Below are 17,859 nucleotides of genomic sequence, written 5' to 3'. Positions count from 1 at the left end.
GCATGTTCACCAGGAGCATACCCAGCATTAGCAGCAGTGCGCTCAAGAGACAACAGTAGTAGCAAGCAGCGGTAGTGCCCACAGGACAGATGCCTGCATGCACAATCTACCGACCTGATCCCTTACTCGAATACCCAGAATCCGGCCAGCGGTTCCTGGTCCCCGTCCCCGCTGGAGCAGCAGTGGTCGAGGCACAGCGAGTATGTCTCGAGCAGACATACCCGACCAGCACGGTCTTTTCTAGAACGGAATGGCCGCGCTGGCCGAAGGAGGAGCAGGGGTCGATTGAGTGCTCAAAATAGAGACATTTGCAGGCAGCGTAGCGCTCGACGACTCGGTAGCACATGTTGAGTTGACCCGATTAAGTGATTGTTTGTGATAGCGTTGATGCAGATGTAGCGAGTGAGTGGGCGAGGAGGTGAATGAATGAATGGTGTTTGAATAATATTATGTCGGTGCCCGTAACGAGATTGTGCCAGCCGATATGGAATAGAATAGGTAGGTGGTAATATAACGAAAGAACGACGGCGATGAGAGCCTGCAAAGACGCTCGCAACGCTTGAGAATCAAAACGAGTGAATGGCACCTGTGGAAGGAAAGGAAGGAATCGGGAGACGGGCCGAAAGAAGTTGAGGAAAACCAAAAAAAGGTAAAGACCGACTGGATTTATTAATACGAGTAAGATAAGACGAGGATGTCCATTTGCAGCGAAGATGACGCTACACAGCACCAGGAGGACAGGTGCTCCGCGCTGTAAGGCAATCAATTCATTGTGGATGTCCCAGGCAGAAACCCAGGAAAAGAGGGAAAAGCGAGATCCACTCGGAAAAGACCGACGGGGTGAACGCCAATAGGAAGTGGGAGCAGTCGGAGAGGCTGAAGAGACGGAGAAAAGCTTGGGTGGGGTGCTCGTCCTTGGTGCCGTGTAAGTGTACGAAGTGGGCATAGTTAGTGAAGCACTGAGCATTACTATCGTCATGCTAAGGCTTAAGGCTCAGCCGCGTCGGATCGACAGGCTGCTAACGGTTAGCAGGGTACCTATCTCCAGCCGGGGACTGTGGCTGAGCAGCAAGTGACGGTGAAGCCACTATGAAACCAGGCGCGGGGCCCGGCGGTTTGGCTGGGGGAGTCGGTGAGCGAGAGCCACACATGGGGGCTTGACTTGACAAGGCTGACGGGGGCTGGCGCGGATCCACTTGGTTTGGTTTGGTGTTTGGGGGCTTGAGAGTCAGTGTGTCCTATCGAGCCGATGATTCATCGGGCGTGGATTATTATCATTCTTCTTGGGGTCACGTTGGTCTGCCCGAAGATTACCTTGGCTGGTAGCGTTCGGTGGGTTTGGATGTTGCGTAGGAACAAATGCCGAAGACCACCTCTACTCAGTAATCAGACGAGCACAACCCGGGTGACAGAACCCCGATGGGTGACCAGGCTTCTGTATTCACAGTAGTGTAGGGCTGAGGGAATTAGGTCCACCGGAGGCTGAGAGTTGCTAACATACTTGCATAAGATGCATGCAGGCCGCTCAGAGGGGCTCACTGACTACTCGCAGCATTAGGCAGCCAAGTGGGATGGATCATCCCTCCAGACAACGTCACGTCGTACTATGCAATATGGCCATGATGCTGGTTGGGTGTTGTGTGACTTATGCAATTAAACTCTAGACAACAATGGACTAATTGACTCTCTTCATTGTCCAATATTGGCCCTGACAGGGGAAGTGTGCGTCCTTCGTCAATGTCTTCAATCCCAGACTCCTTCTAGTAGTACAGAATAGCCAAAATTAAGCCACTCCCAAAGCACCAAAGCTCAATCCTTGTGCCAACCCCAGGCGCAACACCCGCAGGATGTCTTGGCCTGTCGCCGACTCCGGCAGACCCGCCCGCCAGTCCCATCCTCTACCCTGGCCCTCCTTATCACCTGGTCGAGGCACTAGCACGCCTGAGCTACCCACAGACGTCGGGCCAGACCCAGAACCGGATTGCGCGCGAGCTGACTCCAGCATGTCGTTACCAATGAATGAAAAGGTCGATCCGGAAAGCGAGGAAACGGACTTCTTCAGCAGTGACCGCGGCGAGGGTGGAGCCAGATGGCTGTCAGACCCCTTGGTGCCGGGGGAGTGGTGCTCCCGCAGTGTCGCCTGGACACATTCCTCGCACTGTGCGTACACGCGCGGGGTGACCGTCTCCAGGTCTTCGATCGCTGAGAGGATGGTAAATTGTTGCGAGACGGATAGGACAGGAGTAGGTTCTAGACGAATTCAGCATGGCCCATATCAGGCAGCGATCAGACTTACGGTTCACAAACACCAAGGCCTCCCCCAACAAGGCCAGCAGACCATCCACCTGGACCGCCGAGTCGCGCTCGGGATCGTACAGACCTCCGTAGATATTGTCTGCAGCACTGCCAATAACGGCCACCAGAGCCTGAGCGGCAGCGCGCCGTCTCGCCAAAGGCTTGAAGCGCGGCTGCTGGCCGTCTTGTAGCTCTACAGCCTCGTCGCGGATTTCATAGAACCGGCGTAGTGTCGCGTAGCCACTCAGGTAGAATTGAAGGATGCGGGCAGCCTCCTCGTCGACCGATGCAATGGCCGACAGGCAGGCCTTGGGCTCCTTGAGCATAGATCGCAGCTCCGGGTCCAGATCGGTCGTCGCGGGGTACGCACGGGACTGGACCAGACTGTAGGAGATGAGCAAGTCGACGACGGACTTGACCTTGCGGCGGTTTTGAGCACGAGCGTAGCACAGCAGTGCGAGCCCGAACTTCTCGGACTTCTCGACGATGTTATCGCCAAATTTCTGCAAAAGCTGTTAATATCATGATCGGCCACACTGGGGCCCTCAACATACCTCCGAGACTCTTCGGCCTTGATCTTCCAAGCCCAAATCTGAACACAAAACGACCAATTTATCCAGCTGGATGGTGGTTTGGATGGGAAGTTGGTCGACAATCTCACCAACAGCCTTCTTCATCAGATGGGTATCTTCGAGTCGACTCAGAACTTCCAACGCCATTTCCCACCCTTCACGGACCCCAGTCTCATTCTCGACGGACTTGCGGTTGTTCAGCCCCGAGGCGTACTTGTGCAGAATGTCATCACGGCTGACACGAGGTGCGGGCGCTCGGTTGTCCTGCCCGTACGAGAGAACCATCAAGTCGTTCTCGCTCAAGCCGGGCATCTTCTTGGCGCCGCCGCTCGTCTCAAACCACCCACCAAGGGTTGCAACCTCTGCAGTGGCCGAGGCGATACAGAGCGACCAGGTCTGCAAAAGCTCCAGCACACCCTCCACATTGCTCTCGAAAACGGAAGCTAGGCCAACTTCCAAGCTATTCATTGTGTTCAGCCGGAACCCGGCCTTGTTGGACTTCTCGGTCGTCGCGTTGCTGAAAGCCAGATCCAAACGTCGAAGATAGGCGTCCCGCAGGTTACGGTCTACCGCACGTAGATTTTTGGAGCTGCGAGACTGTCGGAATTCATTGCTGGCGGTACTGCTGCGGAAGTCTGGACCCTCATCATCTTCGCCGTCCCACCAAGCTGTCAAACCAATAGTCGCCTCCACCCAGTCCTGGGAATTAGCTTTGATGGCGGTCGGATCGCCAAGGATAATACGATAAAGAGACCGAAGGCTTTGGTAAATCGTCCACGGAACCCGACTCTCTGCCATTCGTGCCGACTGGGTGAATGAAAGATTCTGCCCACCCAGATTCCCCAGTCCAAAGTTGACAGCCTGGAAATGATTGTCCTGTGCCGGCATGGGGACATCGTCTCGTTCCTCCCCCTCTGCAAACTCCTCAAGGTCATTCACCGCGGAGAGAACACGCTTCCGATACAGGGTCCAATCCGGTCCAGTAATGTCCCAGTCATCGTATTGAAAACCAGGGCACGAATCCAAGATCTGCAGAGCCTTGTTGACACAGCGCTGGATATTTTGTAGCTGGGCACCACGGTAGCCGGGCTGAGGCAAACCATCTTCCAAAGAAGACCGAGCGTAGTTGAAATCTGCGGATCGAAGCACCTCGGCTACCTCGGCAAACTGGCCGCGGAGAACGGCTGCGTTGATGATATCCCAGAAGTCTGAAGAGGCAGTCGGGTTCGGTTCGACATGTCTTAATGCTGTAAGGTCATTGGCTTGCGAGCAATGGTTTCCGTTGAGCCAGTCGAGAAGAATCTGAGGAAGGGGAGTAGCGACACTGGCGCGTGCCATGGCTTTCACCATGCTGTTGGGCGCCGTCTGTGCGGCGGGGTTGGAGGCGCTAGCAATGGGAGCAGAGGAGCGAGAAGGGTGGTGGATTTGCAGAAGAATCGATGCCAAGAAGCTTGCCTTCACCAAGCTCGGGGCATTTTCTCCCGGGCCAATGCTGGATCCAGTACCATACGGTCGGGAGATCCCACTGCGGTCGGCGCATGTATCCCAGGTGGCTGCCAGCTTGTTCGCGATGTAGGACAGAATCCAGTCAAAGTCGACATGCCTGTACTCGGCTTCGCGCAGCTCATCATAGACCCGGCCTAGCGCATCTTCGGTATTGATGATCATGTCGCTTGGCTCATCGACAACAGGCAGACGGGATCGAGAGGCAAGGGTGTGAAGGATGGACGGCATTGCGGAGGGCTTTTGGGGGGGGAGCCTGGTCTTGCCGATGGGCGACTGATGGGCCCAGCGTTCATCTAGCTTGGGTCGCCTGGCGTCGGCAGGGTTGGAATAGATTGGTTTGGGCTGGCCAAAGCCAGGGGACTGCGGCGGCAGTGGGTTACCGAAGTTCGAGTCCAGGAAGCTGAGGCGATTCGAAGATTGACGGGTACTCGCATCCATATCCTCATCCTCGTATTCTTCTTCGTCTTCTTCTTCTTCCTCCATGTCTTCTTCGTCGTCTTCTTCCTCCTCGTACTCGCTGATCTGTGACGAAGCAAATCCATTAGATTGTCCAAAGGTCACTGATTTTCCAAATGCGCTTCCATTGGAGGCACCGAAGCGCGACTGCGACGCTGCAAAATGTGGACCAGATTCTTGCTGAAAGTTGGTCGATCCGCCGAAGGAAGAGCCAAAAATGCTGTCGTTTGTGTTGATGTTTCCTGACTTGGTAAAAATAGAATTGGAGGATTGCTGGAAGTCGAGCTTCTGCATCTGGGAACTGCCAAACGCAGTTGACGGAGGCTTCCCTTGCGGCGTGAACGAGTTTGCTGAGGACGGCGGTGGGCCGGCGGGCGTCGTCGTCACATGGCTGAGGAGACTGCGGCGCTTATCTGGAGTCGATGGGGGCGTCTCATCGTCGTAGGGGACCTGGAACGTCATTGCGGGAGGTTGTAATTGATGGCGCTGGGAAGAACGGGCATCAAAGAAACTTCGGGCCGCAACAGCTCCAGCAGTCGAGCCTGTCGAGCTTGTCGCCCCGGGTGGATGGCCAATCCAAAGGGTGAGCTGAGCAGGTGGGTGAGAGTGAGAACAAAAGGGGAGGACGGCGGTGAGGGAGTGAGTGTCAATGAGACTCCATCTTGTGTTTGCATGTCTTTCTTGACGCGCCTGGATCGGGAGTCGCGATGGTCATGTGATGTTCCCCAAGTCATGTGATTTTCTCCAAGTCATGTGATCGCCAGGATACACACCACGTTCCCGGCAGCCTTCGAACCCTGCGAGTGGAGATTGGGGGCCGCCGTTTATGACTGGAACACTACAAATCAGCGTGCGTGGCCCTCCACGGGCGATCTGCAGCAAAGGGGCCATAAGCTACTGGACAAGGCATTCTAAGGGACGAGGCTCCTCAGGGAGGCTGAGTTGACCTCGACATCACACGAGCATATTTAAGGTGGGACTGCCTCTAGCGATCTTAGTCTGTATCACTGAACGAGCCATTCCAAATCACCAACATGCCCAGCACACCACAAGTCTCGTACGACATCACACACACCCTCTGGAAACATTGCTACGAGGTGTCCACCCCCAGCCGTAACCAGCCCTTATTCTATGTGGAGAACTCCCACTGGACCCCTGGCAAACCAACACTATCCTTCCACGAGTGCCACGAGAATGGTCCGATCAAAGCCGTAGCACGACTCGCCAAAATGTCGCACTCGATTGATTGCGGCATCGGCGATCCTTCGGACCCCGCAGCTAGAATCGCCTACGAGACCATGACCAACATCGGCTTCATGAAAGTCCGCTACATGTTCAAAGTGGACCGCGGGCGTGGGCCCGAAACATTCCTTTGGAAGAAGACCCGTTCCCATGGGACGGGCTTCTCAAATAACTACAAGATGGTCGATGATGCCAGCCAGAAAGTTATCGCGGTGTTCTCGTCGGCCACAAATCCTTTTTCGCCATCTAAAGCGGGCCGGCTCGACATTTATGGCAATTATGGCGAGCGATTTAACCTTATGACCCTCGTCACGGGGATTGCATTACATGAAAAGCAGCGTCGCGTCCGCGCTGCCGCCGCTGCAGCGGGCGGTGGTGGTGGTGGAGGCGGTGCTTGACTCTTCGTGTTGGTTGTTCCAGAACGGAACGAAGCGCACTACGCGAGATTTTCCCTTTTTGCTTGGCTTTTTCTTTTGTTGAATAAAGTGTGCACGCGGTGGGGGCGGGCCGGACATGATAAGCTTTCCCTTTTCAGTTCCCCCTAGTGTGTATGATACCGGTTTTTGCTTTTTCCGTATCTTCTTCCCCTTTCTTTCTGCAGTGTGTGGTTCCAAATGGATAAACGAGATCATGGGCATGAGTGATTTATGGATAAGGGTGTGGTCCAAATTGACTAATCTCTTTCGGCCAAGCGCAATGCGTCGTCAGACTGTTTCAGACGGGCAGAAACTGGGAACCATGGACCCCGTCTGGATTGATCGTCCAGGGTCCGATCTTACATAATCCTATAGATCAAATCTTATGCTGTTGCCTGTTTAAAGGAGCGCCGGTTCCCATTTCCAGGGTCTTTTCGTCCACTCCAAGGATACTATGAGGACACGCCAGTATGCATGACCATGGCGCTAAGACGACCTCATCGCAAATCGAGGCATGGCTGTGTGGAGTGCAAGCGGCGACGAGTCAAGGTATTTATCCAATTCTTCGACTGCCTTTTTTTTTTTTTTTTTCCCTTTGAAGTTTGTGTTGACAATTGGATGGTAGTGTGATGAAGCCCGGCCGACGTGCTCCAATTGCGCCAAGCGCCATACCGAGTGTGAGTATGGGTCGTCCACCTCGTTACTCTGGGCAAACGAGGACCCCGTCTCTCGCCATGTGTCTCGTGGCTCCGGGTCAGACAGCGGCCAGCCCGGCGAATCCATCATGAGCAGTGTCGGGACGCCGGACTCGTTGGGGATTCTGGGCCAGATGCCCGGTGTGGACCCAGCGGCGGCCTCATCTCCGCCGGTTCTCAACACGGCCGACCTGGAGCTGATGATGCACTGGTGTAACTCGACCTACGAGACCCTATCGCGCAACGAGCGCACCGATCCAGTCTGGCGATACGCCGTGCCTGAAGAGGCACTCTCGCATCCGTTTCTCATGCACGGCATTTTGGCCCTGTCATCATTACACCTCGCCCGGATCGGTCCGGAACCGGCTCGTCGGGCGTCGTATCTCGGCCGTGCCGTGGCACACCAAAACCAAGCGCTGGCGCTCTTTCGCGGGCTGTTGGGGGACATCAACGAAAACAATGCCAAGGCGATGTTTGCCTTTGCGGGGATTGTGGTTGTGTATACATTTGGATTCCCCCATTCCCCCGACGTGCAAGACCCTTGGAACTGCGTGGATGATCTCTACCAGGTCCTCGTGCTCTCGCGCGGTGTGCAACAAGTCATACGATCTATTACCGACATGATCCCCGGCAGCGCCTTTGCGCCGCTTTTACATCGGGATGAATGCCACGCACCATTGACCGACGACGACAAGGCCGTCGTCGCCCGGCTCCAGGAAGCGAACCGAATTTGCGGGCTGCGCGACGCCCACCACGAAACGGACGTGTTCACCACGACCATTGAGAATTTCGCAGAAATGTTGGGCCTGGTGCGCGGTGGCGTGACGACCAGCACGATTGCTGGCCGGTGGGCGATCATCTTGCCCCAGAGATTCCTGGAGCTGCTGCGGGAACGAGAACCCTTCGCACTCGTGATGTTAGCCCATTATGGCGTGCTCTTGCAGTATCTGAAGCACCGATGGTGTTTTGACGAGTGGTGTGTGCGGGTGGCTCAGGCTGTGTGGACGGTGTTGGATGATCAGTGGAGACCCCTGGTGCACTGGGCGATGCGCGAGATCCTTGGCGAAAATTACATCGATCAAGTGTAGCCAGCGGTAAATGGGGAAAATATAAGTATTTCGAGATTATTATGACAATAGTATACTCACAGGTCAACATGGACCTGACGCCCAACTATATGCTCGGATAGATGACCACAAATATAACCGAGGGTAACGGGGGTCCCGCTCCAACCAACAAATTAAACGCACAAAGAACCTCATATTTGCTCATCATGAGGTCATTTTTATGAACTTCGCCAAGAGGCTCTTAGTTTGTATACTTCGCTCTTGTAGCCGAATCGGGTCAAGGTTCAATAAAGGGTGACACTTGTCGCGCCGGCCAAGCCAGCCTAGTCTTGGCATCTAAAGCCAATCGGTAGTTTTCCGCCGAAAGGAAAAATAACTTAGAATTACTCGTATCGCTCGCTACCCTGGGGCTAGTGTCTGGGCCGTGCTACCACGACGCTACGCAACTGATCACCCAGCTTGGACGCTCGGTATATTTCCACAGCCATTGGAACTATGGACAGTCAGTTTGCCATGGGCAGATGCCCGGTCCTCTCACGCCTATGGACACCAGGCTAGACTCCATCTCGGCAGCCTACAGTTTCGCCTGGACGTCCCCGTTCTGTAACACATAGCGAAACCGAGCCTTGCCGTCATGCATATCCGCCAGTGCGGCGTTGACATCGGCCATGGGCCTCTTCTGGATCCAAGGAAAAACCCGTTTTTCGGCGGCCAGCTGTAGCATAGCCCGAATATCGTCCGGGGACCCGATGTTCGATCCGGTGATCTTGACGCCCTTCTGGATCAGCGAGAATGCCTTCAGCGGCGGAAGGGCGTCCTCGGGCGCGCCGACCTGGACGAAGGTGCCGTCCCGTTTCAGCAGACGCAGGTACTGGCTGAGAGGCATGCCAGGCCCGGAAACGGTCGAGATAATAATATCCAAAGACCGCGAGTGCTGCTTCCCCCAGCCCTTGTCCTCGTCGGTGGCGATGAAAGCGTCCGCGCCGAGTCCCTGCAGCGCATCGGCGCGCTTACTCGATGAGCGTGATATAGCTACGACACGGTCTGCGCCCAGAGCGCGCGCAAATAGAATCCCCATATGGCCCAGTCCTCCGATTCCAACAACGCCGACCGTCTTCCCCGGTCCGGCGCCGTACTTCCGCAGCGGCGCAAAGACTGTCACCCCGCCGCAGAGGAGCGGCGCTGCTTCAGCAGATGGCAGGGCGTCCGGGATGCGAAAGACGAAATGCGCAGGCCCGCGCCAGTGCGTCGCGAATCCGCCATATGACTTGCTCTGATCGGAGTAGCGGCCGTTGTATGTCCCCGTCATACGCGCGCAGTAGCTTTCCTGGCCGTCGGCGCAGGCCTCGCAGTCCGGCCGCAGACAGGACATGCTCTGCGCGCCGATTCCGACACGGTCGCCGACGCGGATTTTGCGCGACTCCGTGGATGAGGCTAGCGTTGCGACGCCGCTGCCTACCCGCTCCACTGTCCCGACGATTTCATGGCCGACCACGCAGGGATAGTCGGTTGGGGCCCAGCCTGAGCGTAAGGTGTGGATGTCTGTTCCGCAAATACCACAGTGAGACACGGCGATCTCGACGTCGATGTCTGTGAAGGGTTTTGGAGAGAAGGTCGTGAAGGTCAGAGGGCTGGTTGCGTCGTGGGCGACCCAGCCTTGGAAGGTTTTGGCTGGGGGTGAGGATGGCGAGGTCATTGTGTAGGAGTGACCAAGGGGTGTAAAATTGTAATTCTTTGATTGGCAAAAGGAGGAATTGACTGAATGACTGCTCGTTGTCCGGCAGAATGGGAGCAGCCGACGATGTGGAGAAAGCGGAGTTGCCGAGGTTCAACATTTCCACATTATTATTCTGTTCACTCGGAACATGCTGTGCTCAAATATGAGACCAGTAGTATATTCCAGCTCTCCATTGCTCTATGTGTACTGGATACAATAACTAGCAAGTTGCAGGTCGACCCCCATTGGACTTGAGGCGCGTTAACTATGGGAGGTTGTCTTCTCCTTATAGTACTCCCCCAAAAGGAGGCCCTTTGAAGAGTTTTGTTTCTGCATATAATGGATCCAGACAATAAAATGCATGCCTTTCTCGCATCCATATTGACCTTTTTGCTGCTGGAGGGGTCGATGTTGTACCGAAGCCAGCTTCACTATTGGAGCCGGGTAGGTGATTGGCCTTCGATTTTTGGGCTTTGGATCATTTTGTATACACTCTTTAGCTTCGTGAATTGTTGTATGGAGGTAGGTATTTCGGTCTGTAGGTATGGGAAATGTCTAAAATGCCTGGGTACACTAAGATAGTGTCAATCTGTTACATGTCAAGTAAATCAGATTCACGTCGTTTCACCACTGCCTGTGATCAGTCAGTAAGAGGAACGTGGATAGCTTCGATTAGGATTAGCGTGGCTGGCTTCATATAAAGAATTTATATTGTTTTTCTTTCTTTGTGTTCTTTCCCTTGTTTCCTTCCTCTCTTCTCGTCAACTTTTCTGACCTAGCTCATCCACACATGTCTCGTCTGTGTAGTGCGGTTGCCCAGCCAGCCAATCGAAAACAGTTCGTCTCATTGCATTGTGTGCCTCTACTTCTTAGACTGGCCATAATTAAAATGCGAGTCTGACAGGCGAACGCATACATGGGTTGATTGGAACTACACCCCGTCACCCACCCTTACGGATTCACCCTGCCGACTACCCCTGATACTCTTTCGCGGTCAGCTGGCTCTTGCCCTGGAATGGTCTACTACTATACTGGTTTCGGGTAGTAAATACTATATTATACTGGCTATGCTACTTCTTTCTAATTTTGCAAGGACTCTTCTCCAAAGCGCAAAGCAAGAATCAGGAGATGGCCATACTCTTGCCATGGTGATATATGTAGCCTTGCTGGCTTGTTTTTCTGGAGGACTCAAAACACCCTGAAACATAGTGACAATGCAATAGCTCGACAGTTGAAATTCACAGTGGATGTCTTAATCGCCCGCTCCTCTGGGAGAGCTTAGCCCAAAATTCGTGATGCTAAACCTTTGAACAATAGGATCTCCCATCAAGGGTTGGAATTCTTACAGCTCACATGGGAACTTTATCCCTCACCGCATTTTTCTGGTTTATATTAGTTCATTGTTGGTCAGTTTCACTCTTAAATCGTTGGTATTCGCAGATTTATTCAATACAAAGATGTATTCATTCGCGATGTGCATTTTCATTTTGAAACGTTGTACGGGCAAGAATTGAGATCTCAGCAATCTTGTTGAACAAATTTGGTGGGAGTGGTCAGCCATGATGGGTGTTGGTATAGTTAGTGAGAGTCATTTATGTGCAATAGAGCGACTGGAGGAATGGTCTACTTGTGGGACAAATTTCTAGGTTCTTGACTGGGGTTTGTTCTATCTCGAGGGTCTCCACAAATCGTCGGATGTCGTATCTTTTTTCAGCAATTAGATCTTGAAGACATGTGGCATTTTTTTTTCAAACTTTTGTATCTGACGCGCCAAAGTTACATATCCAGACGACCCCCACGATAACCAGGGCTGGGGGAGGTGGAGCGTGGAGAAAGCAACTAGCGTGGGGTGATATGCTATCGGAATGCCGGATCGGGTCCTCTTCCCCCTTCCCCGCTCTCGTGTAAGTTCAATCAGAACACCCATATTGGAGGCTTTCGCGACCTTTTTCTTTTTCCACAAATGATAAGAAATCATTATGTGGAGACCGGAAGTAGTGTTAGGTAACCAGGTCGGCTGGAGAGCTTCGGTGGTGCGGTATATTAATAGTGAAAGTCGGCCACAAGCCTCAGCCTAGGTTTACGGTCATTTGCGTTCTCAGCAACCTTCACACTTGAGCATAGAGCGAACTCCCTTCTCCCTATCTCCGCCTCCATGGATTCCAAGCAAGATGATGTGGGAGAAGACGCGGGCATTGAGGACGTGCGAGACGTTGAATCAAAAGGAAACGACTCCAAGGGATTGACGACTGCAATGATCCATCAAGAGCACAAAGAATTATATCTTGAAGCACTTCAAAAATATCCTGTCAACGACGCTATTGATCGAGATGTGGAGAGACGCCTCATACGTAAACTCGATATGCGAATTCTCCCCCTTCTGGGAATTTGCTACTTTTTCTACGTGAGTAATCGCCGTCTAAGAGATTCGTATTTCTAAAGAGCCCACTGACAGTGATCTACCACTTTGAAGTATGTTGACAAGACTACCCTTTCATATGCGGCAATTTTCGGAATCGAGGACTCTCTGCATCTCGAAGGCACACAGTACTCGTGGTTATCGAGTATCTTCTACTTTGGGTGGTTAGCATGGGCAATTCCGTCTAATCTAATTATGCAGCAGCTGCCCCCAGCCTGGTATCTCAGCGCCAACATTTTCATGTGGGGGGCACTACTCATGTGTCAGGCAGCATCAAAGACCTTCAGCGCTCTCGCTGCTCTTCGGGTAATCTCTGGGGCTTTTGAAGCTATTGCAGATCCCGCGTTCATGCTTATTATATCAACATACTATACTCGAGAGGAACAGCCGTGGCGCATTTCAGCTTATTATCTCTGGAATGGCATTGGCGTGGCTGGGGGTGGACTCATTGGTAAGGTTTACCACGTCATCATTTGGGTATTAGCTGAGAACGATGTATAGGCTACGGAATCGGTCACGTAAAGGGCGCACTTGAGTCTTGGCGCTATGAATTTCTCATAGTTGGTGCGTTCTGCTCATTTTGGGGGATCATACTGGCCCTCGTGCTTCCCAACTCGCCTGCCACTTTTCGAGGCTTTACTCGCGATGAGAGGCTGATGGTTATTGCACGCCTGCGACATAACCAGACCGGCGCTGAGCAAAGAAAAATTAAGTGGGATCAAATCAAAGAAGCTTATCTCGATTACAAAACGTGGATATTCTTCCTGCTTGGGTTTGTTAGCAACATTCCGAACGGTGGAATATCAAACTTCTCAACCTTGGTTATCGAAGGACTTGGATTTAATACTCTCTACACAGCGCTATTGGGGATACCGCAGGGTGTGATTGTGGTGATTTGGATCCTATTAGGAGCCGTTGTCAATCAATATCTACCGACAAATAGTCGGACCTGGGTCTGTGCTTTATTCATGCTTCCAACCATCGCCGGTGGTCTTGGGTTTCTTCTTGCACCTGCTGACGCCTACGTCGGACGACTGATCTGTTTGTGAGTGGGCGCTCGCTCAAATATCACTACTTCGTCTTATATCGCTAATCATCTTTCCAACACTTGCAGCTACCTTACCGGCTCATACCAAGCCTCTTTTGTGGTTTCCCTTTCCATTATCACTTCTAACGTTGGAGGGCAATCAAAGAAAATGATCGTCTCTGGGATGATATGGTTTGGTGTGTGCGTTGGCAACATCGCCAGCCCATTCTTTTACAAGAGTAACCAGGCACCGACCTATCGCTTGGGTATCGGTTCTCTTCTGGTATCCAATTGTCTTGAGCTGCTTTTGTTCTTTGTGATTCGCTACATGTTCATCTGGGAAAATCGTCAGAAGCAGAAACAACGTGAGATCTTGCTTGAGCAAGAGGGCGAAGACGGGCCGACGCTGAATGCAACGGCTTTCGCTGATCTGACTGATAAGCAGAATCCAAACTTCGTGTATGTATACTGATTTATCAGTTAGCTAGTGGATTCAAAGGACAATTTAAGAGAAGAAACAGAAAGCTATCCTGAGGAGATATGAAATACAGGATGAATAACCACACGAAATTATTCACCTAAATGCATCAGTAGACGTAGGTTCGGGGTCAGGACTAGGTAAACCGATTCTGATTTTCATTAGAGCAAAAGGAGTGAAGGGCTAGATGAATGGTACCAATAACGTCGTGAACATACTGATTTGCTCTTCTTCTACCGTTTTAATCGGTGGAGTCGTGCGCAGCAGGTTATAGAGCTTCACAGAGAATCCATTTGGGTTTTCCACAGTCTTTGTATGAAATTCCAATGCTCTATGCGATATTAGCATGTGCTTATTCGAACTGAAGCGATTCCGCGAGGAGTTTACCTTCGGGTCCGACTTTTTCCATTAATGTAAAATTCTTTTTCTTTCATAGCAGAAACCGAATTTCTGCTTCATGAAAGGCGTTTCTTAAGATCCATCCGCTGTAAAATGCATCAGAATTCACTGTACTTTAATGGCTTTTTATCAAGAAGCCATCTGACCCAGTCCCTTTCTATGTTTTTACTACTACTTAAGTGAGCCCATTGTCAATCAACATGATTAAGGCAGCAACCCACAACATACGGATTGCACTACTATATATTAGATTGCACGTCAAAGCATACGAACATAACTTAGTTATCCCATGCGTTCTGAATCAATAGAGATACCATACTTGCTCTTCTAATCCGCTTCAGTGTTAGTTCCATTAGCCGCCAGACGGTCACAAAGATGAACTGAGACAGATCGCCATTTTGGCGTATCTACATAGGTGGTCTTGATCATGACCTCAGTCACAGTATAGGCTTTATCAAAGAGATCAATCTTCTTGTGACCGATACTGGTGCCATTAGAAACAAGAGTGAATGGCACGGCCAAAGTGCCGTTCGCATCAAGGGCATCAACAATCTTGGCATGAACCTGGTACGACCGGATCACCTGGCCGTCAGTCTGATCTTCCATCATAACAATGCGATCGATTGAAGTGGGGTACCCAAATTTGATGGAGTAGTCTCCCTTGTTGTTTGAGGTATGCTTGGCTGTTGGAGCAACGGGCTTGTCATAACACGAGCTGATAAAATCACCAAGCTGCTTGTAGCGCGCTGCATAGTTTGCGGGGATCAATCCGCTGCGGTCTGGTGTTAGATCCAATTCCAGAAGGCAGTTGCGTCCAACAGTCTTGTGATAGACATCAATCATTTCTTCAATGGAACGCAGGGGCTGGTCGACTCCAAAGAACCAGCGGTCGTTTGTTTGTAGTGTCGTGTCGCATTCTGCTGGGCAGAAGTACGGGCTTGTAGGATCGCCCCCGTCATTTGTCACACCACTACAAAGGTTATGTTCAGTGTGCGGCGTAGAGTTTATGAGGTTGAATACTCACGTTGACCAGTTTTCTTCTGGCGCCTGGCCTGCCTCTGTTCCAATCCAGCGAACTAGAGCATGTGTTAGCAACGTGGCTTAGTATGCGGTGCAAACCCCTGTACGCACTTGAATTGGGCGATATGCAAGTTCCGTTAGTCTCGCATCCATTGAAAATGACAGCTTGGGGCTGTTTCTCCTCTAGGAGACTCTGAATCTTGTTCTGCTGGGTTGCGCTGTAACCACCATCGAACCAAATCTATCACAATAGACTGTTGCATTAGCAAGAACGTGAGTACCTGAGATGTCAACTTGCGTACCTCCGTCAATTTTCCATAGTTGGTCCAGAGCTCGGTCAATTGATCAAACACAATTTGGTCGTATGTGCCGTTGGTGATGTTCACCTGCCCTTGAGCCCAGGTATTAGGACGAACTTCGGAATTTTGCACATTCAGGTAGTTGTTGACAACAACGCTGTAGTAGAACCCATGCCCGACGTTATACTTCTCAGCTGAATCTACAAAGCTTCGGACGACGTTTTCGCCGTGCACAGGCGATTGAGCGATGGTGTAGTTATAGGGAACAGTTTTGTTCTCTCGATCCGTGAAAGTGACATCACTGGGCCAGGTGGTAAATCCGCAATTGTGTTTGGCAACCAGCGTGGCATATTTGGCCCCCAGGGCGGAGATAGTGTCCATCCATTGGTCCGTATTAAGCAGGGTCGGGTCGAACAATGACACCTTAGGTACAAGGTTAGGGACATTGTTGCAGCCGTCAATGCTGAGATAAGTGGCGATTTCGAAGTGGATGAGAACACCAATTTCCTTGTCTTGGAAAGCTAGTTGCTCCTTTGTCGGCAACGCAATCTTCGATCCATCGATTGGGGAGATGCGATACTTGGGTTTGTAAGGCGTGCTAGCGCTGCTGGCTGTGCTCGCCAGCAACGAGAAACCGGCAAGGATATGGGAAGCGAATTTCATGATCAAGGTTTAATTCTGTGAACTTGAAGAAGCTTCTCAAAACGTCGGCAATGCGGGTGTTTATATTCTTTAATAATTGCGAAGGAGCGCGACATTGTCCTTGACGCAGAATAAGGTAATAAGCACTGCAACGTAACTATTCCAATTTCGTTCCTCTGATTCGAATTAGAAAAGCGCATGTAGCTTGCGGGGTAGTACTGAGCGTTGCTTTTGTTTAGCGTAAAAGCCAATGGTTTTGCCGAGATGAAGCTATGGCCAACTCCTAGTGTGCATACTACGTACATAGTGCCTGAAAATCTACGTCACCAGTGAAGCGGGTAATAAAAATCGGATAATTGAATGACACATGAAAGATAGAATGCGGGGACATTGAAGCTCCACAGTTTGCTCGCTTCTGCAATGAGGTTACGGTATTGTTGAGAGGCATATAAATGAAAGATACATTTCAATTGGCTACCTGAAAAAAAAAAACCGTCAGTATGAATGAAGAAGAAGGCAAACGAAGACGCGGTGATCACAGAGGAGTAAGTAACACATCGTCGACATAGAGCGTAGTTCCTCCGGAGTTGAAATTGACTCCTGCACAAGACAATTTGTTCTTTCTCGAGGAAATAGGGAAAGGTTCTCCATCGAGTGATACCGTGGCATCCAGTCGGGCTCCTTCCTTTGATACATAGACTTCAATTATTTGCCATTGCCCAGGAAGCAACCCCGGAAAATTCGATAAGACAATTGCCGAAGACACTCCCTGAAGACAAATTGACGGAGAGACCCCGTCATGGATGTTAGATGAGGCAACCCAGATCCTCGCGTTGAGTCGGAAGGAACTCTTCACGTCGAGAGCATGAGAGAATGTCGATGTGGGGCTCATCTGGACCGATTGACCCAGATCCCCAGCTGGATCTGCGATAATGGCTACCTGTCCCGATGACGACCATCCAGGCGCCAAGCTGCTGTTTTGGTTAAAGTCATCCACCCAGATTGGCCTCTCGGTAGCAGGTCCTGCGTAAAATCCGAGGTTTTTATACGCTGCCGTAGGATCCGAAAAGAAATCCTTGTGGGCATCTCCGGCAACCGCCACTGCAGAATCAAAAGCTGCAGAGCCACTAAGAAGCAGGTATGCTTTGGGGTCGCGCAATCCCGCAGCAGCTAGACCTGGGGCCGAGGTCGTGTTGAAAGTCGCTTCATCATACGCATCAATTGGACCGAAGAAAAGATTGTGATTGACGGAGAATACAGTGTCGTTCAACTGCCATTGCCCATGTCCAGAGCCTGTCTTGTATATGATATTGTCCGTTAAAAGAACATCTAGGCTGGCATCTGTATCCTCAGTGACAATGAAAGGAGATATGCCGTCTCCAATGAAAATAGTGTTTTTGTATATTTTGCCGTTGACAAGCTGGCCATCGCAAATTTCAACAATCCTTGTGCGATCATTGACAGAAAGATTGTAGCGAATAGTGAAGTTCTGGGTTGGCTTATCGTATGGGCAGATGAGAAAGAAGCCGCCTTCATTATCGTGAGATACATTGTACTCGAAGATTGTACCGGAGGTCGAATGGTCCACGTCGTAGGCCATTCCTTGAGA

At 51.4% G+C, this 17,859-nt stretch overlaps 8 protein-coding genes across 8 annotated transcripts; 3 read left to right on the top strand and 5 right to left on the bottom strand.

Annotated features, from left to right (window-relative positions):
- Positions 1 to 106: 106 nt before the first annotated feature.
- On the bottom strand, positions 107 to 346 carry N7510_010326 (uncharacterized protein; the record flags this gene model as incomplete). Its single annotated transcript, XM_056982251.1, has 1 exon — positions 107 to 346. One exon carries the CDS (start codon positions 344 to 346, stop codon positions 107 to 109), a length of 240 nt encoding a protein of 79 aa, XP_056830087.1.
- Positions 347 to 1,783: 1,437 nt separating this feature from the next.
- N7510_010325 (putative nuclear pore complex subunit Nup85) lies at positions 1,784 to 5,291 on the bottom strand (the record flags this gene model as incomplete). Its single annotated transcript, XM_056982250.1, has 3 exons — positions 1,784 to 2,250; positions 2,297 to 2,798; positions 2,850 to 5,291. The coding sequence occupies 3 exons, from the start codon at positions 5,289 to 5,291 to the stop codon at positions 1,784 to 1,786; spliced, it is 3,411 nt and encodes a 1,136-aa protein (XP_056830086.1).
- A 572-nt stretch (positions 5,292 to 5,863) lies between these two features.
- Positions 5,864 to 6,469, top strand: N7510_010324 (uncharacterized protein; the record flags this gene model as incomplete). The annotated part of the gene is made up of 1 exon (XM_056982249.1): positions 5,864 to 6,469. The coding sequence occupies one exon, from the start codon at positions 5,864 to 5,866 to the stop codon at positions 6,467 to 6,469; it is 606 nt and encodes a 201-aa protein (XP_056830085.1).
- A 298-nt stretch (positions 6,470 to 6,767) lies between these two features.
- Positions 6,768 to 8,270, top strand: N7510_010323 (Zn(II)2Cys6 transcription factor domain-containing protein; the record flags this gene model as incomplete). The annotated part of the gene is made up of 3 exons (XM_056982248.1): positions 6,768 to 6,818; positions 6,863 to 6,955; positions 7,113 to 8,270. 3 exons carry the CDS (start codon positions 6,768 to 6,770, stop codon positions 8,268 to 8,270), a joined length of 1,302 nt encoding a protein of 433 aa, XP_056830084.1.
- A 553-nt stretch (positions 8,271 to 8,823) lies between these two features.
- Positions 8,824 to 9,945, bottom strand: N7510_010322 (NAD(P)-dependent alcohol dehydrogenase; the record flags this gene model as incomplete). Its single annotated transcript, XM_056982247.1, has 1 exon — positions 8,824 to 9,945. The coding sequence occupies one exon, from the start codon at positions 9,943 to 9,945 to the stop codon at positions 8,824 to 8,826; it is 1,122 nt and encodes a 373-aa protein (XP_056830083.1).
- Positions 9,946 to 12,121: 2,176 nt separating this feature from the next.
- Positions 12,122 to 13,884, top strand: N7510_010321 (major facilitator superfamily domain-containing protein; the record flags this gene model as incomplete). Its single annotated transcript, XM_056982246.1, has 4 exons — positions 12,122 to 12,370; positions 12,440 to 12,836; positions 12,887 to 13,430; positions 13,500 to 13,884. The coding sequence occupies 4 exons, from the start codon at positions 12,122 to 12,124 to the stop codon at positions 13,882 to 13,884; spliced, it is 1,575 nt and encodes a 524-aa protein (XP_056830082.1).
- A 732-nt stretch (positions 13,885 to 14,616) lies between these two features.
- N7510_010320 (Glycoside hydrolase family 29) lies at positions 14,617 to 16,271 on the bottom strand (the record flags this gene model as incomplete). The annotated part of the gene is made up of 4 exons (XM_056982245.1): positions 14,617 to 15,259; positions 15,314 to 15,365; positions 15,421 to 15,550; positions 15,612 to 16,271. The coding sequence occupies 4 exons, from the start codon at positions 16,269 to 16,271 to the stop codon at positions 14,617 to 14,619; spliced, it is 1,485 nt and encodes a 494-aa protein (XP_056830081.1).
- A 514-nt stretch (positions 16,272 to 16,785) lies between these two features.
- On the bottom strand, positions 16,786 to 17,850 carry N7510_010319 (uncharacterized protein; the record flags this gene model as incomplete). Its single annotated transcript, XM_056982244.1, has 1 exon — positions 16,786 to 17,850. One exon carries the CDS (start codon positions 17,848 to 17,850, stop codon positions 16,786 to 16,788), a length of 1,065 nt encoding a protein of 354 aa, XP_056830080.1.
- Positions 17,851 to 17,859: the final 9 nt, after the last annotated feature.

Source organism: Penicillium lagena, assembly GCF_028827675.1.
Source record: "Penicillium lagena strain IBT 129212 chromosome Unknown utg000007l_segment0_segment0, whole genome shotgun sequence".
Taxonomy (NCBI): Eukaryota; Fungi; Ascomycota; class Eurotiomycetes; order Eurotiales; family Aspergillaceae; genus Penicillium; species Penicillium lagena.
The sequence above is the reverse complement of the archived record's forward strand: the minus strand, read 5'-3'. Positions and strand labels throughout refer to the sequence as shown.